Source organism: Simochromis diagramma, unplaced genomic scaffold (assembly GCF_900408965.1).
Source record: "Simochromis diagramma unplaced genomic scaffold, fSimDia1.1 OVJJ01000483.1, whole genome shotgun sequence".
NCBI lineage: Eukaryota > Metazoa > Chordata > Actinopteri > Cichliformes > Cichlidae > Simochromis > Simochromis diagramma.
Genome location: NW_024386835.1, coordinates 1,145,269 through 1,166,923, shown reverse-complemented (window position 1 = coordinate 1,166,923; position 21,655 = coordinate 1,145,269). Strand labels below are relative to the sequence as shown.

The 21,655-nt window shown below is 39.8% G+C and overlaps 1 protein-coding gene across 3 annotated transcripts in view; it reads right to left on the bottom strand.

Annotated features, from left to right (window-relative positions):
• Positions 1 to 4,999: 4,999 nt before the first annotated feature.
• srgap3 (SLIT-ROBO Rho GTPase activating protein 3) overlaps positions 5,000 to 21,655 on the bottom strand; it is a 57,940-nt gene continuing 41,284 nt past the window's right edge. Inside the window, exons 7-22 of one of the 3 annotated variants that reach the window (XM_040028696.1) lie at positions 20,897 to 21,118; positions 20,719 to 20,820; positions 19,906 to 20,103; positions 19,682 to 19,766; positions 17,830 to 17,857; positions 16,543 to 16,645; positions 15,669 to 15,729; positions 15,001 to 15,078; positions 14,764 to 14,898; positions 14,258 to 14,363; positions 13,264 to 13,491; positions 13,011 to 13,084; positions 10,479 to 10,659; positions 10,206 to 10,355; positions 9,803 to 10,112; positions 5,000 to 8,628 (exon numbers count right to left, since the gene is read on the bottom strand). In XM_040028696.1, coding sequence (XP_039884630.1) covers positions 8,182 to 8,628; positions 9,803 to 10,112; positions 10,206 to 10,355; positions 10,479 to 10,659; positions 13,011 to 13,084; positions 13,264 to 13,491; positions 14,258 to 14,363; positions 14,764 to 14,898; positions 15,001 to 15,078; positions 15,669 to 15,729; positions 16,543 to 16,645; positions 17,830 to 17,857; positions 19,682 to 19,766; positions 19,906 to 20,103; positions 20,719 to 20,820; positions 20,897 to 21,118 — 2,508 coding nt within the window. In that variant the 3' untranslated portion in view covers positions 5,000 to 8,181. Of the gene's footprint in view, positions 8,629 to 9,802; positions 10,113 to 10,205; positions 10,356 to 10,478; positions 10,660 to 13,010; positions 13,085 to 13,263; positions 13,492 to 14,257; positions 14,364 to 14,763; positions 14,899 to 15,000; positions 15,079 to 15,668; positions 15,730 to 15,839; positions 16,067 to 16,542; positions 16,646 to 17,829; positions 17,858 to 19,681; positions 19,767 to 19,905; positions 20,104 to 20,718; positions 20,821 to 20,896; positions 21,119 to 21,655 lie in introns of those variants that run through there. The other 2 variants (XM_040028697.1, XM_040028698.1) reach the window with 2 other exon arrangements.

The window sequence follows — 21,655 nt, the reverse complement described above, 5'->3', positions numbered from 1 at the left end:
TTTCGATAGCCCAGATACCTGAGTTTCTATAGTATTTTTTTTTTACAACCAGTGATTTAACACATCTTTTTCTAAATGTAACTGCAGTTTGAGTTGCATTAGTTCATGCAGTCGACATTCAAAGAATATACAATTTCATAGACATTCAACTATTGAATGAGAGGCTCAGAGTACATTTAATACCCTTATATTAATGGTCTATTTTCCGGGAAGGTTTGCTTTAGCTCAATAAAGGAATTGATGATAAATATTAAGTACTAACAACAAATAAGATTTGAGCCCAAATATCTGCAGTGAAACATTTGGTTTGGTTTATTTTATATGAAATCTCACCATTCAAAGAATTCATTTTAGAGATTCATCACAACTTTACAACAATGCAATAAAATAAATAAATACAGAAATAAACAACTGTAAAATCCCAGAGCTTTCATGTCCACCTATTTGCTGTCAGGGTGTAATCAGTAATATTTATTGACCTGGTTTCATGCAAGGCATGTCATGTTTTTTTTTTGTTTTGCTTGACTTGTAGGAGGGTGCACATAAACAATAACATTTGCAGGGCCAACATGTCTGTAGATCTTTGTCTTGAAGCTACATTTATTATGCATGCTGTATATGCACTACCTTGCTCCACTCCTGCATTTCAAAGATACAGGCATAGCTAGAGATGTCACTGAATTTGGAGGTGTTGAAATCTACTATAGTCATGCAAGTCTGCTGACTGAGTTGTTGTTGGAAATAAAATGTTTCCATTTCTAATTGAGGTCAGAACTTGTTTTTTTAATAAAGAGGAATCACTAAAATAAAATTAACAATTGGCATACAGTGTGAAATATTATGTATTTGAGGCATCTCTTCTGCACTCTCATTTTTATCCAACAGACTGAAAAGCTATGAAAAATAATAAAGCCTGATGTTCTCATCTTTCCACAGAAGTGTCTTTCTTGCCAAATCAAATTTCAATCTGTTCTAGGCTCTCTCTCAACTAAAACATCTCTGATTCAGTCCCTTTCATATTCATGTACAGTGCCAAAGTACTATGGAGAAGAACTCCTACTTACTCATTCTGTGTGATTTTAGTTTACTGTAATGTGCTGTAGTGTATTGTAATTCTGTAATGACATTTGTGGGGAAAAAGAAAGACTTCATAGCACTCTGTGCAGTCGTGTGAAAACAACACACATTGTGATTCGATACCTTCTATATCAAATTTCAGCAGTAATATTTGAAGTAATCATGTGCTGTATGACTCTGTGAGTCTCTCAGATCACTGAAGGAATTTTGACCCACTCTTTTTTACAGCAGTGCTTCAGTTAATTGAGGACAGTAGGGATTTGTTTTATGCACAGGTATCTTAAGATCCTGGCACAGTATTTCAATCAGGGCGAGGTCTGGACTTGGTCATTGTAAATTTGCTGCTCTGCTTGGGATCATTGTCCTGTCACATGACCCAAAGTGGGACAAGCTTTAGCAGTAACCTTTGTTGGCCAGATGGCCAGATACAGAGGTTTACAAGGTAGACTGAATGACTGCAAGTTGCCCAGGTCCTATGGCTGCAAAACAAGCCCAAACTATCATCCGTCCACCACCGTGTGCCACAGTTGATATGCTATGTTTGGTTTTTGCCAAGCATAGTGCTGTGAATTATAGCTAAAGATCTCCACTTTGGTCTGGTATGTCCAAAGGAAGTTGTTCCTGGAGTCTTGTGGTTTTTTTCTTCAGGTGCAACCTTCCAACGCTAAGTTTTGATACCATGTTCTTTTCTAGGGAGAAGAGGCTTCCTCCTGACAACCCTTCCAAACAAGCCATGCTTGTTCAGTCTTTTTTCTAATCGTATTGCTAAAGGAGGAGACCTGCAGTCTGAGACAGTTTCTCCAAGCATGGCCTGACCTTTGGCTGAATTTTCTGAGATTCCCACTCCTGAGAAGATGACATTGCATTAATACACACCTGAATGTGTCAAACCTGCAAACTGCCAAAACCTCTGCTTTTACTGAGGCGCTCACAAATTTGATCAGCATCACCTGACTGCTATTTACCATCTTAACTTCTCTGAAAACAGTAAAGATGTACTTAATATTTCACAGGACTGCTTAGAGTCCTGTGAAAGCTTTCTCCCTTCACATGACTGTAGGCTGAAATAAAAAAAAATCAAACCAGGTGGTGCGTTCCAGTTTTTAAGGTCTCTGCTTTGGTTAATGTAAATTAATTTTCTGACATCATCTCTTTGAGCATGACGAAAAGTACATATTGCTTATTTTACAGCTATAAAAGAATCCACATGGAAATGTTGAATGAAATTAAAACTGACTTTATTATTAGCATGAATGATCTATGGCTCTTTACTGGTCCTCGGATGCTTTTAACTAAAGAGCGCGACTACTTCACCATTAATCATTATGATCTAGCTAAAATGAAAACAGTGAAGGTGAAAGAAGTTATGATAATTTTGTTCTGGTGTGACTTTCACAATGAGATTATTTGTTGCTGGAGCATTTTCTGTAATTTGTGCATTAATTATAATGGAAGACGAGCCAAGCTGTGCCACGGGAGAGGCTTACGCAACTTATTTTTCAAACGTGCTGCAGCATCTGTTCTTGTTGATACCTGGCGCATTGTAGAGATAAAAGCGTTCCTTTAACAGAGGAAGCAAGTGTAGATTTTTATTGCCAGTTAATTTTTCGTAGTCTTTCATTTCTAAGTAACGTGAATAATTTATGAGATCATTAGCATAATTAATTCTAGCAAACAAATGCACATTTTTTACTTTTACGGCCCTCTTTTTTACTGGACCTAGCTGGGATGTGTGCTGTGGTGCTCACTACATCGTCAAACAAAGGAATTAAAGATTGAGTTCAACTAAATTAATATGATTTTCATTATTCTGTTACTGAATTTGGGGTCAAAAAAAGCTTTTGTTATCTATGAATATTTGACGGGGCTTTAACGCAGGAAGATCTCCAGCTGATCTTATCCCTCACACATAACCACAATTTAAATATATCCTCCAGAAATCGTTGATTTGTTAGTAAGAAGTAATTCTAATGAAAAATGTGAACACAGTTGCTTGTTTGACATGTTCTTGTTGAACAGGGTTTTCTCAGGTGGAACAAATTAAATTTTGGTTATGCTCTGTCAGTGGAAGCTGCCCGTGAAACACTCTCTGACCAATGGACTAGAAAGTCAATTTCAACGGGAGATGCAATCATATAATTCATGCAAAAATGTGTTCCTCTCACTTAGTTAAAGAATAATCGACAAATTGCTGACTGCTTACTTAACATGTAAAGCTTATGACACTTTCTGTGCGGCAGTCTCCATCGCGTGGTCATTGAATGAACTACGAAATCTGGTTAACAGGCGGCATCATTTTTTAATTTTACATAAACCCCCTGCATTGCTGTTGAACTGTGAAAACAAAGATCATCCATCTGCAGTATTTGTCATCTGTCCCTCATTCATGGAGAACAGATGTGATTAGAGTTCAGGGAGCTTTTATATATAAATGGGTGACAGGGGGGTTGTGTTCTAGCAAAATGTTTCTGGCATGGCAGAGGTTCACTTGTCTCTAGAAAGAACGATCACCGCCGAATAATTGATTAAATGATTATTTAATTACGCATTTCAATCCTGATGGGTGTGGTCTCATCCACAATCACAATGCCCCGAACCCTGGAGTATTACAGATCTTCTAACAGTCTGAGTAAATCACAAAAATTAGATAATTACATGCAATGACTTTAGTCACGAGAGATTTTGGACTGACATGTTTTTAAGAGTTCTCCAATGCACTCATCAAAACACCAAATATGTTTTGGGAGAATTGTGTTCATACCTCCAGCAGAGTTTCAGAAACAAGCTGGCCTAACATGTTGCTAAAATACTTTTTTGTTTACTTTAATTTATCATGCTTTTGCAGAATTAATAATAATAATAATAATAAAACATTCTTCACTATGCACACACAGCAATCAAAATTGTACTTGATAAAAATACCTAAGCAGTGTCTCTAAACATAATGATTTTACTTTAACATACCGTAGTACAGTTCCATGCTGTCCATTATATACTCAGTGCCACATCATTAGTTATATCCTGTTATGACAGGGTAGGACCCCTGTTCTCCTTCAGATCTGCTTTTATTATTTGTGGTGCACATTTAACGAGGTCCTAGAAACTTTTCTCAAAGATTTTGGTTCATATTGACATGATAGCATTACAGAGTTGATGCTATCTGACATCAACAAGACATTTTTTTATCAGGTGAAGTGATGCTTACTGGATATTTTCTCCTTTTCGGCACATTCTCTGTAAACCCTATAGATGGTTGTGTGGGAAAATCCCAGCAGATCATCAGTTTCCTACTTACTCAGACCAGCTCATCTAGCACCAACAACCACACCGTGTTCAAATCTGCTTTCTCCCCTATTCTGATGCTCAGTTTGAACTTCAGCAGGTCATCTGGACTCTATATGTTTAAATGCACTGATATGCTGCCATGTGATTGGCTGATTAGACATTTGTGCTGTAAACTTAAACAGGTGTGCCAAAAAAAACCCCATGGTTTATGCATACTGTAACATTGTATAGTGGCTCCGAATTGAATAGAAACTTCAAGCTGGAGGTCGTTTTTTTTAATTTTTGTTTTTTTAAATTGCTGAATAGTTTAATGTGTAACACTAGATCATATTTTCTGAGACAAATGATCAGATATTTGGTTTGTAAAATCTTAATCTAAAAGGTCATTTTAGTCATTTCTATAGCTATATATAGTTATAGTAGAATAATTTGCTCCAAATACTAAAGTAATTTTTTTTGAAAAGTTGTATGTACCTCAATATTACACTTACAGTAATGTTTAGCCTTGACAAGGTTTCCCAGTAAAGATGTATGGCTATTTGAAGACAGAGAAGACAAACATCTCTCTGATTACGTTCTTTGTTTTGTTTTGTTTTTCCTTTTCAAGCATCAAAACCAGTGACTCAGAAAGTCTGGATGACAGAGCAATAATGGTTTTTATTTGGATGCAGGAGTTTTCAACATCCAGTCAGTGGCATGATGTACGTTACATCACAGGTTTCAACCCACCAGACACTCACCAACAAACAGCATCACCAGACAAACAATTAAAGAGAAAGTAAACAGCGTGACAGCAACTCACACTCCGGTCCTCCGATGGGGCCATATTCTGTTCTCAAACTGGGATTTTCTTCTTGATTAATAGCTTGCTGTCTTCTCTTGTCACCAGACTATCAGTGTAACCCATTTAAGCACACATTCCAGAAAAGAAAATGGCACTGTAACATCACATGTAGGGACTGATGAGAGTGCACCAAGTGCCTTTATAACCTCTCATGTAGAGGGTCCATATGAGTCCATCTGGCAGCGATGTTTTTTTGAAAGGGAAGGAGCAAAATGGCAAGAATTAAAGGCTCAACCACAGCACAGGCAGTTCACAGGGAAACCCCCAAAAAGTAAAGGAGATGATTCTACTGAGCTCTGCCAGTAAATTACGTATACAGTAGTTCTTATAGCTCCTGATCTTCAGGTCTCACCCAAGCACAGACGAGCAGTTCAATGATTTTATACACAATATAACACTTATGTTGGCCTGACTACTGAGTAGCAAGAGAAAATAAAGATTAAAAAAAGGCAACATCAGTTTATAATAAACATGACAACTAACCACATATCACAGTTAAAAAAGTAAAAAAGTAAAAGTCCAATAAAAATTGATGTTGTGCACAAAAGGCACTCAAATCTTCTGCTCCACTTATATTCTATAAATAAAAACAAAACAAAAAATAATAATCTACTTAAATGTAATTTATTTCCCCCCTTTTAAATTGAATTGTGTGCTTTCTTCATATTTTAATAACAGAAGCGTTTTGTAACATTAACTTCATATACTGTAGATCAACTGGTGCAAAACTAATAACCAGGATAATAAGATGTTAAAACTAGAAGGATTCATTAAACCATTGCGATGATTCTGGATCATAATGCCCATCGAGAGCAATAGCCTCCGCTTGCTTATGCAATACCAGCAGGAACCAGCAGAGGGGGTGACAGCACTGTGTACGTTTAAATGCTATATCAACTTTATTCTGGCTGTACTAGCTCTCTGTTCTTACTAATCCTTCCACCCTGTACTTTTGTATATAGGTAAATAATTTGATAGTCGAAAAGCAAACAATACACCAACAACAAGCGAGTATTTTCATTTTACATCAGGTGTCTGCATTTGACAGGGAAACTGTGATTTCCATGCGAATAATTTTGTTAGATTCGATGCATTTTTGTTATTTTGCTTTTGTTCAATCAGGCGTTGTTAGTTCTTGTTCACTTCTGATCTAGCAACAGTTATGAGTATCTTAATTCATCACTCTCAACCCACGTAAATATTAAGGGCAGTTACTTAGTCCAATTTTTAATTAAGTTGTGCGTTTCACCAAGCCAAGGCACCACATACCGTCGAGTCCCACATTACAGCGCAAGACATGCAGAACAGAGCAGGCTCTTTGGGATGCGGATTACAGGGTCTTTAGATTACAGCTGTCAGGATGACAAGAGGTACAGTAGATATAAATACTTAAATGTTCTTCTTTAGATTTCTTCCAACTAAGAGTACGAGTCTACAATCTGAGTGTATCGGTAACCATAGACAATCTATCATGTAAAAGGCAGAAAGAAGGAGGCCGTTCTGATGACTGCACGTTAACACATCTAGTTCTCCAGCTTTTCTGGGTGAGCACAGCATTTTCAGTGTGAAAGAGGAACCATCAGAAGTTTCACTGTTTCTTTCATAATACTAAAAATCACCCAAATATGACTTGAACCTGAAAACCTTTTGCGAACTGTGAAGAGACTGAAAGATGTGTCAAAAACATACTTTGTGTTGTTTCCAGCAGCAATTAGTGGTCTATAGTTCACATGAGTACCATTTGAACAGTACTATGGTGAATGATGATCTGAACTCTTTGTTTTCTTTTCTTTTTTTTCAGTCAAAATGTTTGAACTTTACCGGAAATGATAAAAAGGTGGTTCAGAATCCTTACAAGTGCCATTCATATCAACCCTTTACGACATTTCATATTAACCTGTACACAAATAACACTTACAAATTACTAGCTATATATTATGTACAAGTTTACCACAGGATTCCTACATTAGTTGGTGCATTATTCTTCTGCATTCCATACACAGCAACTAGAAAAACAAAATAAAACATGGAAACAGCCGTGTTATGTCTGTCCGCTGTTCAACCATGCGTGATGGTAGAGGCTGACTTATTTTACTCTAGTACTGATTAGTAATTTCTAAGACTTCACAGATCATCTTCATGCCAAGATGCTCCATCTTTTGCAGCGATACCCACACAAAAAGTCAATGTATGGTAGCAAGGCTTTTTTTTTTTTTTTTAATATGTGGGCATCTGAATCCTGATTTTAGTTTTTCATTCTTGTGGATCAGAGTTTAAAGTCATATGGATTTCTTAGAATTAGCAAGCTTGTTCACAGATCATTTCATTACAAGTCTCCTTTCAGTGATGCAACTTTCCCTTATTTTCCCCCAATCTGTGCATGCAGGAATAAATTTCACTGTTATGTTGCTGAAGATCCAATGTATTATAATACAAACAGGAAGGATGTTTATTTCAAGTAACTTTGTATTTACAGCCATAAGGCCTTTGCCCAAAATGGACAAACGGACATATTTTTACGCCTGAACAACTGCCGACGTGAGGCGTTTTCACATAAGAGGAGGGACTGAAAGATCGGCTGGACTGGATATGTGATGGGCAGAAAACCAAATTTCACACAAGTATTGCTTTACTTGCATTCATTGCATCTCTGAAACAAGAACATGGCCACAGACTTTTGTTAAAACTGAGGTATAACTGAAATACACATATTCCTATACACATTTAGTCTAGTTAAATCAAGTTTCAAAGAGAGCTGAGCTTTATCACACCTCTACAGCTTCTGCCACTGCTTTATTACCATGGTAACATACTTTAGAAGCTTTAGTGGCATCCTTTATATACGAATTAAGTCAAGCAAACAACAGACAGGAGTATATCCGTATCTGGTTTGCACACATCAACATCTGTTTCCATGAGCTTTTCTCCCACTTGGAAAGCTTCACAGGCCTCTTGCCTACAAGCTTCCACCTTTGCTACATGGTACCAGACTTATCTCCGCCATCACCGGAAATATTCACATTGGAACCCGCAGATGCATTGTTACTCGGAAACATCTTCTCAGTGGGAGTCACAGCTGGACTGCCGACCCCTGAAGAGCTGGAGCTGCTTGAGCGGTGCTGCGTTGGAGGAGGTCGCACTGGTCTCATGGGCGGGGGGCGTAACTGTGCTCCAGCCAGCCGGGCAGAGAGAGCCGGTTTAAAGGTGGTCATCATCTCAGATGTTGAGCTGCTACTGCGCCGCATGGCAGCATCTGGATCACGGATCATAATGGTGTGCAGTGGACTCCCGGGCTCTGAGCTAACCGGATTCTTCATTGGCTCCAGTGTGTCCAAGACAACATCGGGAGCCTGTTTAACGGTGTTTTGGCGCTCCAGCTCCCGCAGCTCATGAAGTGCCGTATTCATAGTCTTCTCTATGTCCTGAAGAAACAAAAAAAACAGAGAAATCAGAAATAAAAGCCAGGACTCCACTGCGTTACCTAAAAAAGTTTTGTTTAACATGGTTTACAAAAAGCTTAGTTATCATGTCAAATATATTTATACTTCCATAAAATGGCTTAAACATACCACTGTTATTGTCCTGTTTATATTCATACTGGGTAGAAAAAAAACTCAAGATGGTGGCGCGTGCATCATGCGAGGCCCAGCATCTCTTCAGATTTTGCAAATTAGCTGTGTTGTATATACGTAACACATCTGTATATTTGTTCACAGTACATCTGTATATCTGCCCCTCTGTATAGCAATACAGAACATCTGTATATTGGTACGTGTATATACATCAGCACATCTGTACATTTGCCCATAGACCCTAATACTAATCCTAACTTTATTAGTTATTCCAAACCCTTTGAAACACTGACCCTTCCTAAATTCTAAAGCAAGCTTATTTATGCACTGGTGAGCAAATGAAGAGAACCTGGATCAAGGCCAGCAGTGTGCTCTAGCTTCGGTTTCAGAGATACAGGTCTACCTGAGTGCAACAATATCAAACATGGATGTTGGCTACAGTGATGTCATCCATTGTGAAGTATCAGTACCTATCAGGAAGTATCAAGCTTTTCCGCCGTCGCCATCTTGCTAGCAAAAACTAGATATGATGAGGATTAGTGGGTCTGACTGTGAAACCGCATGCTAGTTGGCTAACAACTTGTGATTAACAACTCCTTAGCCAATGAGCTTGTGGTTTCATACCACAAATAATCCTCCATTTGGAAAGATAGCATAATGAAGATTTTTTTCCCAACATGAGCCAAAGTGAGTGACTGAACTCGTAAATTCAGAAGAAAAGTGTTCGCATAGGTTAGGACAGAAAGTCTTTTTCTTGTAGACTTCTATAATAGCAAACGTCTTTTTGCAATCTAAGCTATCGCCATCTGGTGGCTGTCAGACAGACACAGGTTTAATGCACTTTGGCATTGGCTTCATTTTTTCTAACCAGGCAGTTACGTCCATGTTTTATACTCTATACAGTCACATCTCCTGCTCTCAGACAGGCTTCCCTGTCAACTGTTCTCACTTGTACCCTATTAATGTTTGAGACAAGAGACATACTCTGTGAATTAAAATTTAAAACTGTTTATTTTAGTCTTACCTCTGCCAGAGCCTCAGTGTCTAGTGATTTGTGGTCCCCCAGGCTGCTGTGGCGAGTGGTCCCTGGCACTGGCCTTAGTGGGTGGCCCTCAGGATAGCCCTTCCTATCTGGATAGTTTATGCTTCCTGCACTGCCAAAGGTACCAAGGCGCCTTTTTTCTGGGCTCTCCATGCGGCCTTTGCTGATGGATACCTTGTGAGGGCTGCTAGGACAGGCTGCAGCCCGTGGTGGAGTGTCAGGCACTCTTGTTGGGCTCTGGGTGTCTGTTCGGCGACGTGGGATTGCTGCTCCATCAGATCGCAACCTGACCCTGCAGACATGGATCAGATCATATCAACTGTCAAGAAAATGTCTCAACATTACAAACACTTGAAAAATGAAAGGTGTTTATTTTTAAATGTACCTCCCCATGACTCCTCCAAAGTTGTAATCCAGTGATTGCTCGCATGGTGATGGGACATCGTTTTTGGATGAACCCTTATCTTCCAGCAACGGTCCACTGCTGGCTTCACTATCTGCTTTCTGGCTGAGGTTATCTGAGAACGCATCATCTCTGAAAGAGCAGATTCAGGTGCACTAAGAATAAGCTATGGATGCAGACTACAACAAATACAAAGGGCTTACAGTACTTAACACAAGATAAAGAACTACTAAAGCTCAGTCTGTTGGCACGTACAGGTCTTGTACTACGATGTACTGATGAGGGATGAGGCCATCCACGCCATTGTGACGGCCTTCCCACCAGTCTTCAGATGCTCTGTGATACAGAAGCAGGGAGGCTCCCTTCTTGAAGGACAGCTCCCTGGGACTGCGTCCCACATAGTCAAATTTGGCAATGGCCTCAATCTGTTCCACTTCTGAAAGAAACAAACAAGAAAGGAAGCATGAAAAAAACGAATCAAAGTGGACACAGCATGATTAGTCATACCACGAGACAGACAGCACTGTGTAAGCTGTATCTCATAGCTCTTTTTTCTGTGGCAAATCCCTCAAACAGGCACGTTTCCTTTATATCAACTTTATTACTTGTGTATGTGGGCTGTAAAAATACAAACTGAAGCACATATTATGTTTTCTAACATTTCTTGGTTGCTTCAATAGTAATTGAACTGGAGAGTTTGATTTGATTTGAAAGGTGGATTTCAAAAGGCCAGTAGGGTCAGTCAGAGTTCACTGTATGTTGAACAGGAATCATCTATGAGCCAGAAAACCTGCAAGTGTACTTTTATTTTGAAAACCCATTAGAGGTGTGTCTGAGTGTTACAGAAGAGAGCACAAGACAAAGTTGAAAAGCAGCTTTGTTCATGTTTTATTTCAACTATAAGGACACTGTCATTGCAGCGCGTGTAAGAACTATATTTTAATTTCTTAAATTAAACCTGAAGCATTGCCACAGGAGACAAACTGCAAAAACACAGCACTTCACTCCCAATACTAAGGCCAGCAGGAGAATAACTTGCATCAGGAAACCAGCCTTTGGTCTTACCAAGTAAGAAAAGCACCAAAAGAGCCAACAACACAGATGAATGTCACAGATAGTTGTTGTCACCGAGAGGAGATATGATTCTCTGTTTTACCTGCGTTTTGGCTTACGTGCCTGCCCTGATTATGGATTCAAAGCTAAGAGTGGGAAATACTACACAAAGGAGAAAGTCTCAGGAGAGTTGCTGACTAATGCTGAACAAAGAACAAGCATGAGAGCAGGGGGTGGGGTGGCCAGACACACACATACGCACACACAAATAGATCAAAGAGGCAGTGCTGCATGCCAATACTCTTTACTCAACTTGCCTTCAGCTTCAAACATCACTTAAGCTGTTGTGATCAGAAGCCGCTGCAGCTCAAGCCTCGCTCACCTCTCAGTCAAAAGCACTAATAAAAAAGGTCAGGCTATATTTAAGACTTTCTGATCCACAAACAATTCTAAAATCCCACATATATATTCTTATATGTCTTGTGTGAAATCCTTGTTATACACATGTTTAAAATGTGAATTGCTTAGCAAACGACCAGTATATCTGTTTTTAAAAATAGTTGTCTCTGGAGCAATAGAATAATAGTTAACCACAACAAGTCTAAAACTACCATCTACCACAATGTGAGAGAATGATAACGTTATGCTGAAGTTCTGAATTTAACTACAGACACAAGACCACAGTTCAGATGGTCACTGACATCAGAGCTAAATGAAAATAACAGCTCTGCCATTTATAGGTAGGTTTATACGCTGTATAGGCATAGAGGTAGCCTGACTGCTTACAGCGGTTTGCAAGTCTTCACTGGCCCTTATTTCTTTGCTTTGCTACAAAAATGGAAAAAATGTGCAGCGATTTATTGAAAAATGCAAACATGCATGGAGATATAGTGTATAAAGCAAGAACAGAGCTTAAAGGTCAATATTTGATTTGACCACCTTTACTCTTCAGCACAGCCTGAACTCTCTTATTGTAAATTCTCTTTAGGTAATTTTCAGGAATAGTTCTCCGGGGTTCTTGATGGACATGCAAAGCTCTTCTTTGGATTTTGGCTGTCTTTTGTTCTGTTCTCTGTCATGATGATCCCACACTGCTTCAATAGTCAATCTATGACTGATGGCGTTCCACTGGTGTTTTTCTATCCAGATAGGTTTGGGATCATAACCATGCTGAAAAATGAAGCTGTTGCCAATCAGACTTTTTCCAGATGGTATTGCACGGTGGATCAAAATCTGATGGTACTTTCTAGTTTTCATAATCTCCCAACACCATCAGGTAGCCTCAAACATGACAGAGCCTCCACCGTGTTTTACATACGGCTATAGACACTGTTGTACCTCTCTATACTGATGACAGTCTTTCTTTTCAAATGATTTTTTTGTGGATTTATCATTCCTTAAGACCCTTTGCCACTGATTTTTAGTCCAGTTCTTGTGTAATGTGGCATAGCTCAGCTTTTTCTCCGTCTTCCTTCCTTAAGAATGGCTTCTTGATAGCCTCTCTTTCACAACAATAATGCAGATGTTCAGCAGGAGGATAATTTTTTATGTTCAGTTTGGTGTGCTGGCACACAGCAGTAAACAAAAGGCTGAAAAGGCTGATGGGTATTCTCTTAGTTATAAAGGTATTAGGTCCTAAAGCCTTTTATAGTAATTCAAGTGGTGCCCTGTTACTGTTGGTCAGTGGGAGAAAAATTACTACGAGGCATTTAATAAAAAAAGGAAGTGACTAACCCTCATCGCTGGTGTGTGGTTCTGTCCCATTATCAGCCTCATCAATGGTTCCTGGTTCACTGTGTGGACTGTCACTAGAGAAACAAAGACAGACCAGAAAGACATTAATATGTAGATAAAAAAATATGACAATATCATGTTTGTACAGTGAATTTGTTAATTTACTGTCACAATTCAGCCTTAAAATCAATGCAAAACAGAGCTGAACACACTATAGTATCACATAAGTATTACACTGTACCACAATACCTACCAATACTCTTCGCCCCCGGTCATGCACTTCTCATAGACTGGGCCATCCAGCTCTCGTTGACTTGGAAAGATGACTTCATTGTGGCTAATTATAGTCTTGATGACTTCGTTAACATGAGCTTGACATGCTACAGGATCCTGGCCATCTGGGATGGGCATCAGAGTTGGACCAAAGCAGATAGCTAAATTGTATGGATCCATCATGTTCTCGTCACTGTACTGTGAAAGACTGACGGACGGCACAGGACAGAAGTCACAATTTTTTGTTATGTATGCAAACTGTACATCTATTTAGCTAAAACCTTATTGATAACCAAACAACATAAATATGTGCTAATCTGATTATTAAGATTCATCAGTTCATTTAGAAACGATTCAATTTCTCTTTCTATTTTGTCTATTTTGACAGAATTTGCAGTAGCAGATACGTCTCTTAGGGCGTCACTGGCTTCACCTGATTTCAGTCCTTATGTACAGTCATCACTGCAGCTTACTTGAAAAACATTTCGATCAGTCAACCTCTCCAAGGAATCAACTTACACCGCACAGCCCACTCTTAATAACGAAATCATCGAGTCATCAAAAGGAAATCATCAAGAGGAAGCCATAATAAATGTCTACTTGAACATTGTACTTAAGCTGAGGTTGAGCAGCATCATTGCAGTTCATATGGCTCCAACAAATTTGACAATTAAATCAGCTAAATCCAGTAAAAGGAGCACAGAAAACATCTATTATCAGAAGAAAGGTTTTTTATTCCAATATGGAAACCTATAAATAACTTCTAAAATACTGATATAGTAATAAATACCATGTCTTATTTTAAATACACTTTTGTTTTGTCTATACTTTTTTCCATATTGTATGCCTATTCTGTAATTTTCATATTAGTAAAGGTGTAAGATTCAGTGTCATATCCTGGTGCTTAAGCAACCGCCGAACTCATCTTTTTACACTGTTTTGGGAGACCCAAAGCAGTGAAATGTGTGACTCACTGGTTAAGGAAAGCAAAAAGATATCTCATGACGATTATGATGGTCCGAGGAAGAGTGACAATAATCTGCTGGATGTGGTGTGCTCTCTCAGCTTCAGACTCCAGCTCTGAAAGACAGAAACGGAGACGTTTAAAGATGCTGCTCTGGAAAAAAAGAGAGACACAAACTGCGGCTACAGTGCCAAGGCAAAAAGTGGTGGAGATTCTGAAAATGGTTTTTGACAATTTAATATGCCGCCTCATGCATTTCACCAGCCCAAAGCCACAGTGAGTGATCACATTATTTGAAACAGTGGAGAAATTATCCTGTGGTGAACTTGCACGTGGCACAGTTATGTGGCCTGCACCCCAAAGCAGAAAGCACTGGTGTTACTGTTAGACTGCTTCCACGTGCAGCACGGCATGACTTTCTCTAGTCCAATAAAGCTAAACATCTACCTATCACTGTGTTTTCTCTTTTCTGTGAAGGTCAGTGAAAAACGCTTGAAGCAAGGTCTGTTAACTCACTGATAGTAGAGATGAAATCCAGGAAACGCTCCTTTGGGAAGAGCGGGTTCTCGAGTCCTCTGAAGTACAGCTTCAGGACGCCTGCCACTGAGTTTATATCATGCTCATTCTGATCATCAATCAAGGGATCCTCACCTAATTAAGAAACACACGAGTGCTTTCAGCGGCAGCATTTGTTGAACTGAAAAACGTATCAAGGTAGTTCATCCCACAGATCATGTTGAAATATTGACTAACCTCTCTCAAATGAGTTTTTAATATCATTGACCTCCACCTGCGATCCTGGCACACGAAATATGCCTTGCTGCTGCAAACCTGAAAGAAATACAACCCAGAATTTACTGAAATAGAGTTACGCTAGCTGCCATTATCTCCAAAACCACTGCCAGCTTCTTTGAAAGCCCACTGGAAACACATAACACAGAGCAGGAAATGTAATCTAGTCATAAAGGGAGATGCGTATTTTTCCAGCAGAGGGCCCCTCAGTGAGTCTGCACCATATGGTTCCAGTTAGAGGGTTCTAATCAGTTTTCTGTAGTTTCATTAGGTCCAGATCCAGGGGAAAGGCCTGCAGGCTAAACCAACGAGCTGAAGACAGATGTGAAAGGTAGACAGGGAGGAGTTATGGGCGGTGGGGGTGAGTTGGCTGAACTTACTAAACAAAGACCAATGGGACTTTCAAAACTCTCAGTGTGTGACCTATTGTTATGAGCCTGCGAAATCACTGGTAAGCAGCTGAGCGCTGCGGTGGCGAGCAGAGCAAGCTTCTACCAGCATCTATTTGTGAAAATAGACTGCTGATGTCTCTTCTTGTAAGTCTAAAGAAGTTTTCAAAGGACTTTACTTTACAGTTCACTCTCGTTATTTTTGCCCCATCACGCAGAAGGGCTTGATGAAAGCCTTACCATATAGATTGATGTATCTGATACAGCTTTCAACAACAAGTGGAATTGGTTGACCTGAATCCTGAAAAGAAAAGAAATAAATACATTATGAATTTTTGCTTTTATACGGATCTAATAAGGGATATCTATCTATCTATCTATCTATCTATCTATCTATCTATCTATCTATCTATCTATCTATCTATCTATCACATAGTATAATAACAAAAAAGCAAAACATGACAAGACAGAAGTAGTCTAATACCAAAAACTGCACAAACAGTTGTGAAGACTTATAGCATGCAGGTAGAGCAGAAGCAGCAGCAAATAAATGACTACTATTAGTTCGGAAGTTTTAGTTTGTCATGTTCCCTCACTATGGCAGTACCTGAATGCGGGCGCGGGCATTCCTTCTTCCTCTGGGACAGAAAGCAGCAAAGCACAGAAGAAGAAGAGGAAGAAGGGTCAACAAAAAGGTTAGAAAAGCTCAACTGAGTCCTTTGCAAGTTAAAAGCAAATTACAGGGACTGGTCATAACACAGCCTTAGAAATGCAGTAAGGACTGGGTGCAGTGAGGGACAAAGCAGACATACTGCTGACTCCTGCCTCAGTCCAACAAAAAACAGAAAGAAAGAAAAAAAGCCAGAGATGGTAAATTGTTCTGGAAGGAAATAAAGAGACAGCTGACTGCCGCTCTGTCTGTCTGCACCGGCAGAACCGTGGAAGGAAGGAAACGGATTAGAGGTTAAACAGAGGCGTTATATCATGATCAAGGGCAGCTGGAAGAGGGAGGAACAGAAGGCTAAAGAGGAAGAGAACGAGAGCGAAGGCTCTAGCTGCCTTTCCCTCCTGCTCCACAGGGACCGCTCGGTCATACACCACCACCAGAGGGTACCTTGATGAATGCCTCCATATTGCCGTTAAACAGCTTATGGTTATACACGGAGCGTGGCCTAGGCTTCCGCATTTTCTGTGGTTTAGGGGGAAGGGTGGGGGGCCTGGAAATGACGGACAAAAGGAGAAAAACAAACAAAACAAAAGACCACATTGTGTGAAACTATAGAAAAAATACGGTTCAAAAGCAGGTATTAAAAATCTGGCTCTAAAACAGAGCTTTATCATCTGTTTGATTGTGGTAATACAAACCAAGCGGTAGAGTAAAAAAAAGGGCTTGAATGCAATTTCCATTTCATTGCTAACAGTGGATTTGGAAGACCAAGACTGGAGTATCATTTTTTTTAAATGCTTAAGTGCAAGTAAGAGAGAAGTAATTAAGTTTCCACAGTTTATAGTTAATAAAAATACAGACCCAGAAAACCAAATGTGACATGTGATTATACAACCAACTGAATGCCTTTTGCATCATCTTTAATATTATGTGAACACTAATGAAAATGACACAAATTGTTTTTGATGTCATTTTATTTAAGAACATACTAAAGGACAAACTAAAGGAAAATCCTGAGGCCTCAATTCCCCGAAGTGGTGAGGGATCTTATCCTCTTGTAGGGAAGGATCACTGCAAATCAGCACAAAGCTGTTTTTGTCCTGATGGTCTCTTCCGATATTAAAGTGCCCCATTCATGGGGCACGAGGGGTCACAGAAGTGTGATGAGTGTAAAAGTACAAAAGCGAGCTTCACAGTATGCAAAACCTTAACACCAATGCATCCTCTTCAAAGCACAAAATGAGGGAATATGTTTTAGCAGAGTGGTATTCTCTCTGTTGGAGTTACTGAGTGGCTGTTTAGATATTGGATTTTCCTTAAATTTCTCATCTGTCATTAAAAAAATCATCAAAATGCAAAATCTGTTATATCCATTCACATACATAACAAAATCATATATGGCCACAATATACCCACAGAAAGATGGAAACAACCTTTTGGGTAAGTTCAGCAAGATGCAAAGAAATATCATTTTAATATTTATAACAATAAACAATATGTTTAAAAAAAAAGCAACTTGTACCTTTTTTGCATATGTTAAATACTTTCATGACTACATAATACACGCAAACACGTCATTTATTTTTCCGGTAGGAATTCTTTAAAAACATTTTCTTTTCCTTTCTTTTCTAAAGATGAATTAAATATCTTGAATTCTGAAATGAGTGGAATAAGCAGGTGTTTTGTGGCAGAGAGTCAGGGATTAGAAGCAGCTCGCTTCAAGTGCAAGCTTACCTTGTTGTTCCGCACTCAGCTCTTTCCCCTGCGAAGGAAAAAGACACACACACACACACGCACACACGCACACACGAGGGAGATGTTATATACTGGTTTCTTTCTGGTACACATTATACAGACTCCAGTCAGTGTCCAGCCTCACTAAAGGGATTCATGACAAACAACATCGCCATTGAGGGCTGGGTGAATAAAATGGTGCTAACACCATTCACTGAAAAAGCTCCTGAGCAGTCGTAGCTAAAGCCTCAGGGGAGCCAGAGGGCCCTAAAGGGTTACAGAGCAGAGAAATGAGGGTGACAGCTGCAGTGTTTGTATGGTGGGTAGGGAGGGGTCCTTCAGTATTGAGACTGAACAATGTCTTTGCTGGCTCACTGAGCCTTTTGTTATAGGTTTTTAACCACACATGCGTATGCTTATCCTTGCATTCTGATAAACCTAAGAACAGGAGATATCATGTAAAGAATTATTTAAAAAGAGAAGGATAACAATGGCATCAATGAGAGCATTATTTATTTATTCTATATTTACTCTGACTAACAAAGGAAGAAAGAGTGAAGGCTAACTCATTGCTAGCAGGTCTTTGGAGCATTAAAGTGAGGAACCAACAGTTAGTCCGGTATGAAATCATTCCACTGAGTGATAGACCTCGCTACCTTTGAGCAACCTTGGAATTACAGAGCAAGCATTCCTCACTCAAGCATGAGCGAGAAACTCCAAATTGATTTTTGATTCCTCTGTGACATATCTATTCTAAAAAATAAAAAAAAGTGACAAGAACAAATCATATTTTACAGAATAAGGAAATTGGTGAGTCTTTATCTGGAAAAGAAGTGCTGGCAGATGTCCCAGCCCAATCTTGTCTAGTGCCAACACTTGACATTATGTTTTTATTAATACATGCAGCAAGATGTAAACGCCATGTGGCACTCACCGGTCTCATCTCGTTCCCCTCTGTCATGCTCCCACGCAAGCGCGCGTACACAAACATACACAAACATACACAAACGCGCAAGTCTTGGGTGTGAAGCAACGAGCTAATGAGCACGACTCGGCCCTGATTGATCACCTGAATAATTAAACATGGGTGGTACCTGGAGGCGCCATATGCTCTGCTCATACATTCTCTCAGCTGCGACACCACGGACATTGAATGATAATGTGATTGTTTATGGGTATAAGAGTGTGCAGATGATTGCTTGCCACATGACTTGAATGTAATCACAGGAACAATCTCAGGTCCTGAAAATATAATAAATGCTTAAATAATGAATATAACCTGAATATAAGTGTGAAAATCTATGCATGGACGACTCAAGGCCTCAGCTGGCTGCACCTTGTGTCCTTTCCTATTAGTTGAACCCCTGGTGCAGGAGCAGCTGCAGATATGGGCCTCAGTTTGGTCCTGCTGATTGATTGGGCATAAACTGTTCACAGCCGAGGTGACAAGGGGACCCTTGGGGAAGAGGGGGAGCCAAGAAAACCTCTCTCTTGCAGCCTGGAAATAGAACCCCCCCCCCCTGCGGCTACACCATACAGAGACTAACCGGATAATATTTTAACCACTGGAGATAAATAGAAGGTGGAATGAATACCTCAAAGTGGATATGGTCTGCTCTTTCGGGTGGTACTTTTCTATCTGAATATCAGCTCTTACTCCCTCTGCTATCTTTAAAAAAAGTGTCTGGTGTCTTTGTGGACTCTGATACCTCGCTTCCTGATAGCTGCACCACTATAACCCCGAAATCAACAGTTTTCTCAGTTTTCTGTGGGTCATTACTCAACAAAACACTAGTTCATGCACATGCCATTACCAGACGCCAAAGAGAAATCAAGAGAAAGGGATTCTTACCTTCCCCCAGTGTCTGCTTCAGCAAGTCATGCTTGGCCTGCAGCTTAATGATGAGGTTACTACCATTCAGGTACTCTTTGAATTTCTAGATGGAGATGTGAAGAAACATTTCAGTGCCATTGAAATCAGCTTAAATGCTTTTTCCTCTGCTCAGCTGATAACTGATGGCTTTATTTTGAAAAGGTGCTCAGAGGCCATGACTTTGGACCGAGAGATGAACTCACTGAAAAGTAGAACATTTCTGTCTCCTGCTGATTCGCTCTCCTCTTGGCTATATTGAGCTTGCTCATGTACGTCTCAGAGGCCACAGATTTGATGGATTCAGTGGAACGGCTGTGTTGAAAGGCATCTGACACGTCAAAGTCCTCCACTGTCAGCATGTCCTGCAGTGTTTGCATGGTGGCATCCAAAGTCTTCCTCACCTGGAGAGATAGCAGGGTCACCCATAAAGCATTACATCGTAACCTGTGCTGCCCATGTATTTTGTTTTGCATCAGAATATGAGTTGAGAGCAGGCTACAGGTCAAGCATACATCAGGCCTAGTCAGAAAAATGAGGAGTGTCTGGCACAGATACAAACTGTTCATGAAATTATTGAGAGAGGCTTTTTGTTTAGGATTGAGATTGATAAAGCCCATTTCCCCTAATGGCATTCATTATCTTCCAGAACACAATTCACTGGGAGACAGGGAAGAAACAGAGCTGTTGGCGCTTGCAATTTAAACAGTCCCTGGTTATTATCGCTTCCATTTCCACCTTTCTGTCGGCGTTTCTTAATGAGAAAGGTCTCTTTTCATCTTTTCATCATATATAACTTCATAGAAAACACAACATTGGCAGTGTGGCAATCTAAATATATTCCCAGCCCCTGCAGAGAGAGGGGTCATCGGAGAGTAATTGCAATGAGAACAGATGGTGATGTGGCCATCCTGCTCCGATGGTATGATGGCCTTGGGGAAAATGAGAGAGGGCTTTTTGTTTAAGAGGGGGAGGAGAGGGCTACTGGTGCTGGACAGACACAGCTCATAGGCCCTCACCTCCTCATTTTCAATTTTTAGTGTTGCTAAGCGAGACTGCAGTTGATGGTAGCGCATCAGAAGTTCGGTCTGAACCGGCTGCTGGGCGCTCACTTGGCACACCTGAGGGTGGAGAAAAACAGGTTAGAAAGGAATAAAAAAAATAATAATTAAACTGCAATATTTTCTAGCATCTCACCTCATCTCCCATGTGTGGCAGGTATTCAAAGCGCATTGGAGGACAGAACACCTGGTTATGCATATCCATGATCTTGTGCTTGTCACTGCGGGAGTCCAAGTTGTCCACTGCATTCTCCAGGATGTCCAGTCCCTCGTGGCGTGATGTCTCCAAGTTGTACTCCGCAGACAAATAGGTCCTGAGGGTGCGTGCCAAGCTAGCATGGTAGCCCAAGTCACAGCACTGCAGAGACACAATACTAGATTAACAACTTAGAAATAAACTGTAGTTGTTAGCAAAATGGTAAAAACAAAAAATTAGTGGAAAAAAGGAACCACTGCATGTGGTCTGTAACTATAACTGAGTTTTCACAGTAATGCTAAGTGAAAAGTTCCCGTCTGAACTTGGATGTAGTTAAAAGTCTGCTAACAATCACAGGCAACAGCAATGCCATGATATACTGACCATGATATACTATTTAATTGTGCTATAAATTAATACGCCAATATATGTGAAAGAATAAGAATGTAAAAGTGAAACATTCAAGTCTAATTATATTCAGTATTTTTTCAGTTATTTATTTAATGGACTAAATTCCAAATTATAACCTGATACAATAAAAAAAAAAGAAGTACAGTTTATAGAATTAAAGCAGCTAGCACAGTAGGACATCAGGGATAATTAAAGAGCCTTATCACACAGAGCTGTAAGAAGTAACCTAATTAAGAAGAGAATAGTAGAGCAGAGGTTTAGAGGGAGCTTGAGGCAACTGACAGCTCT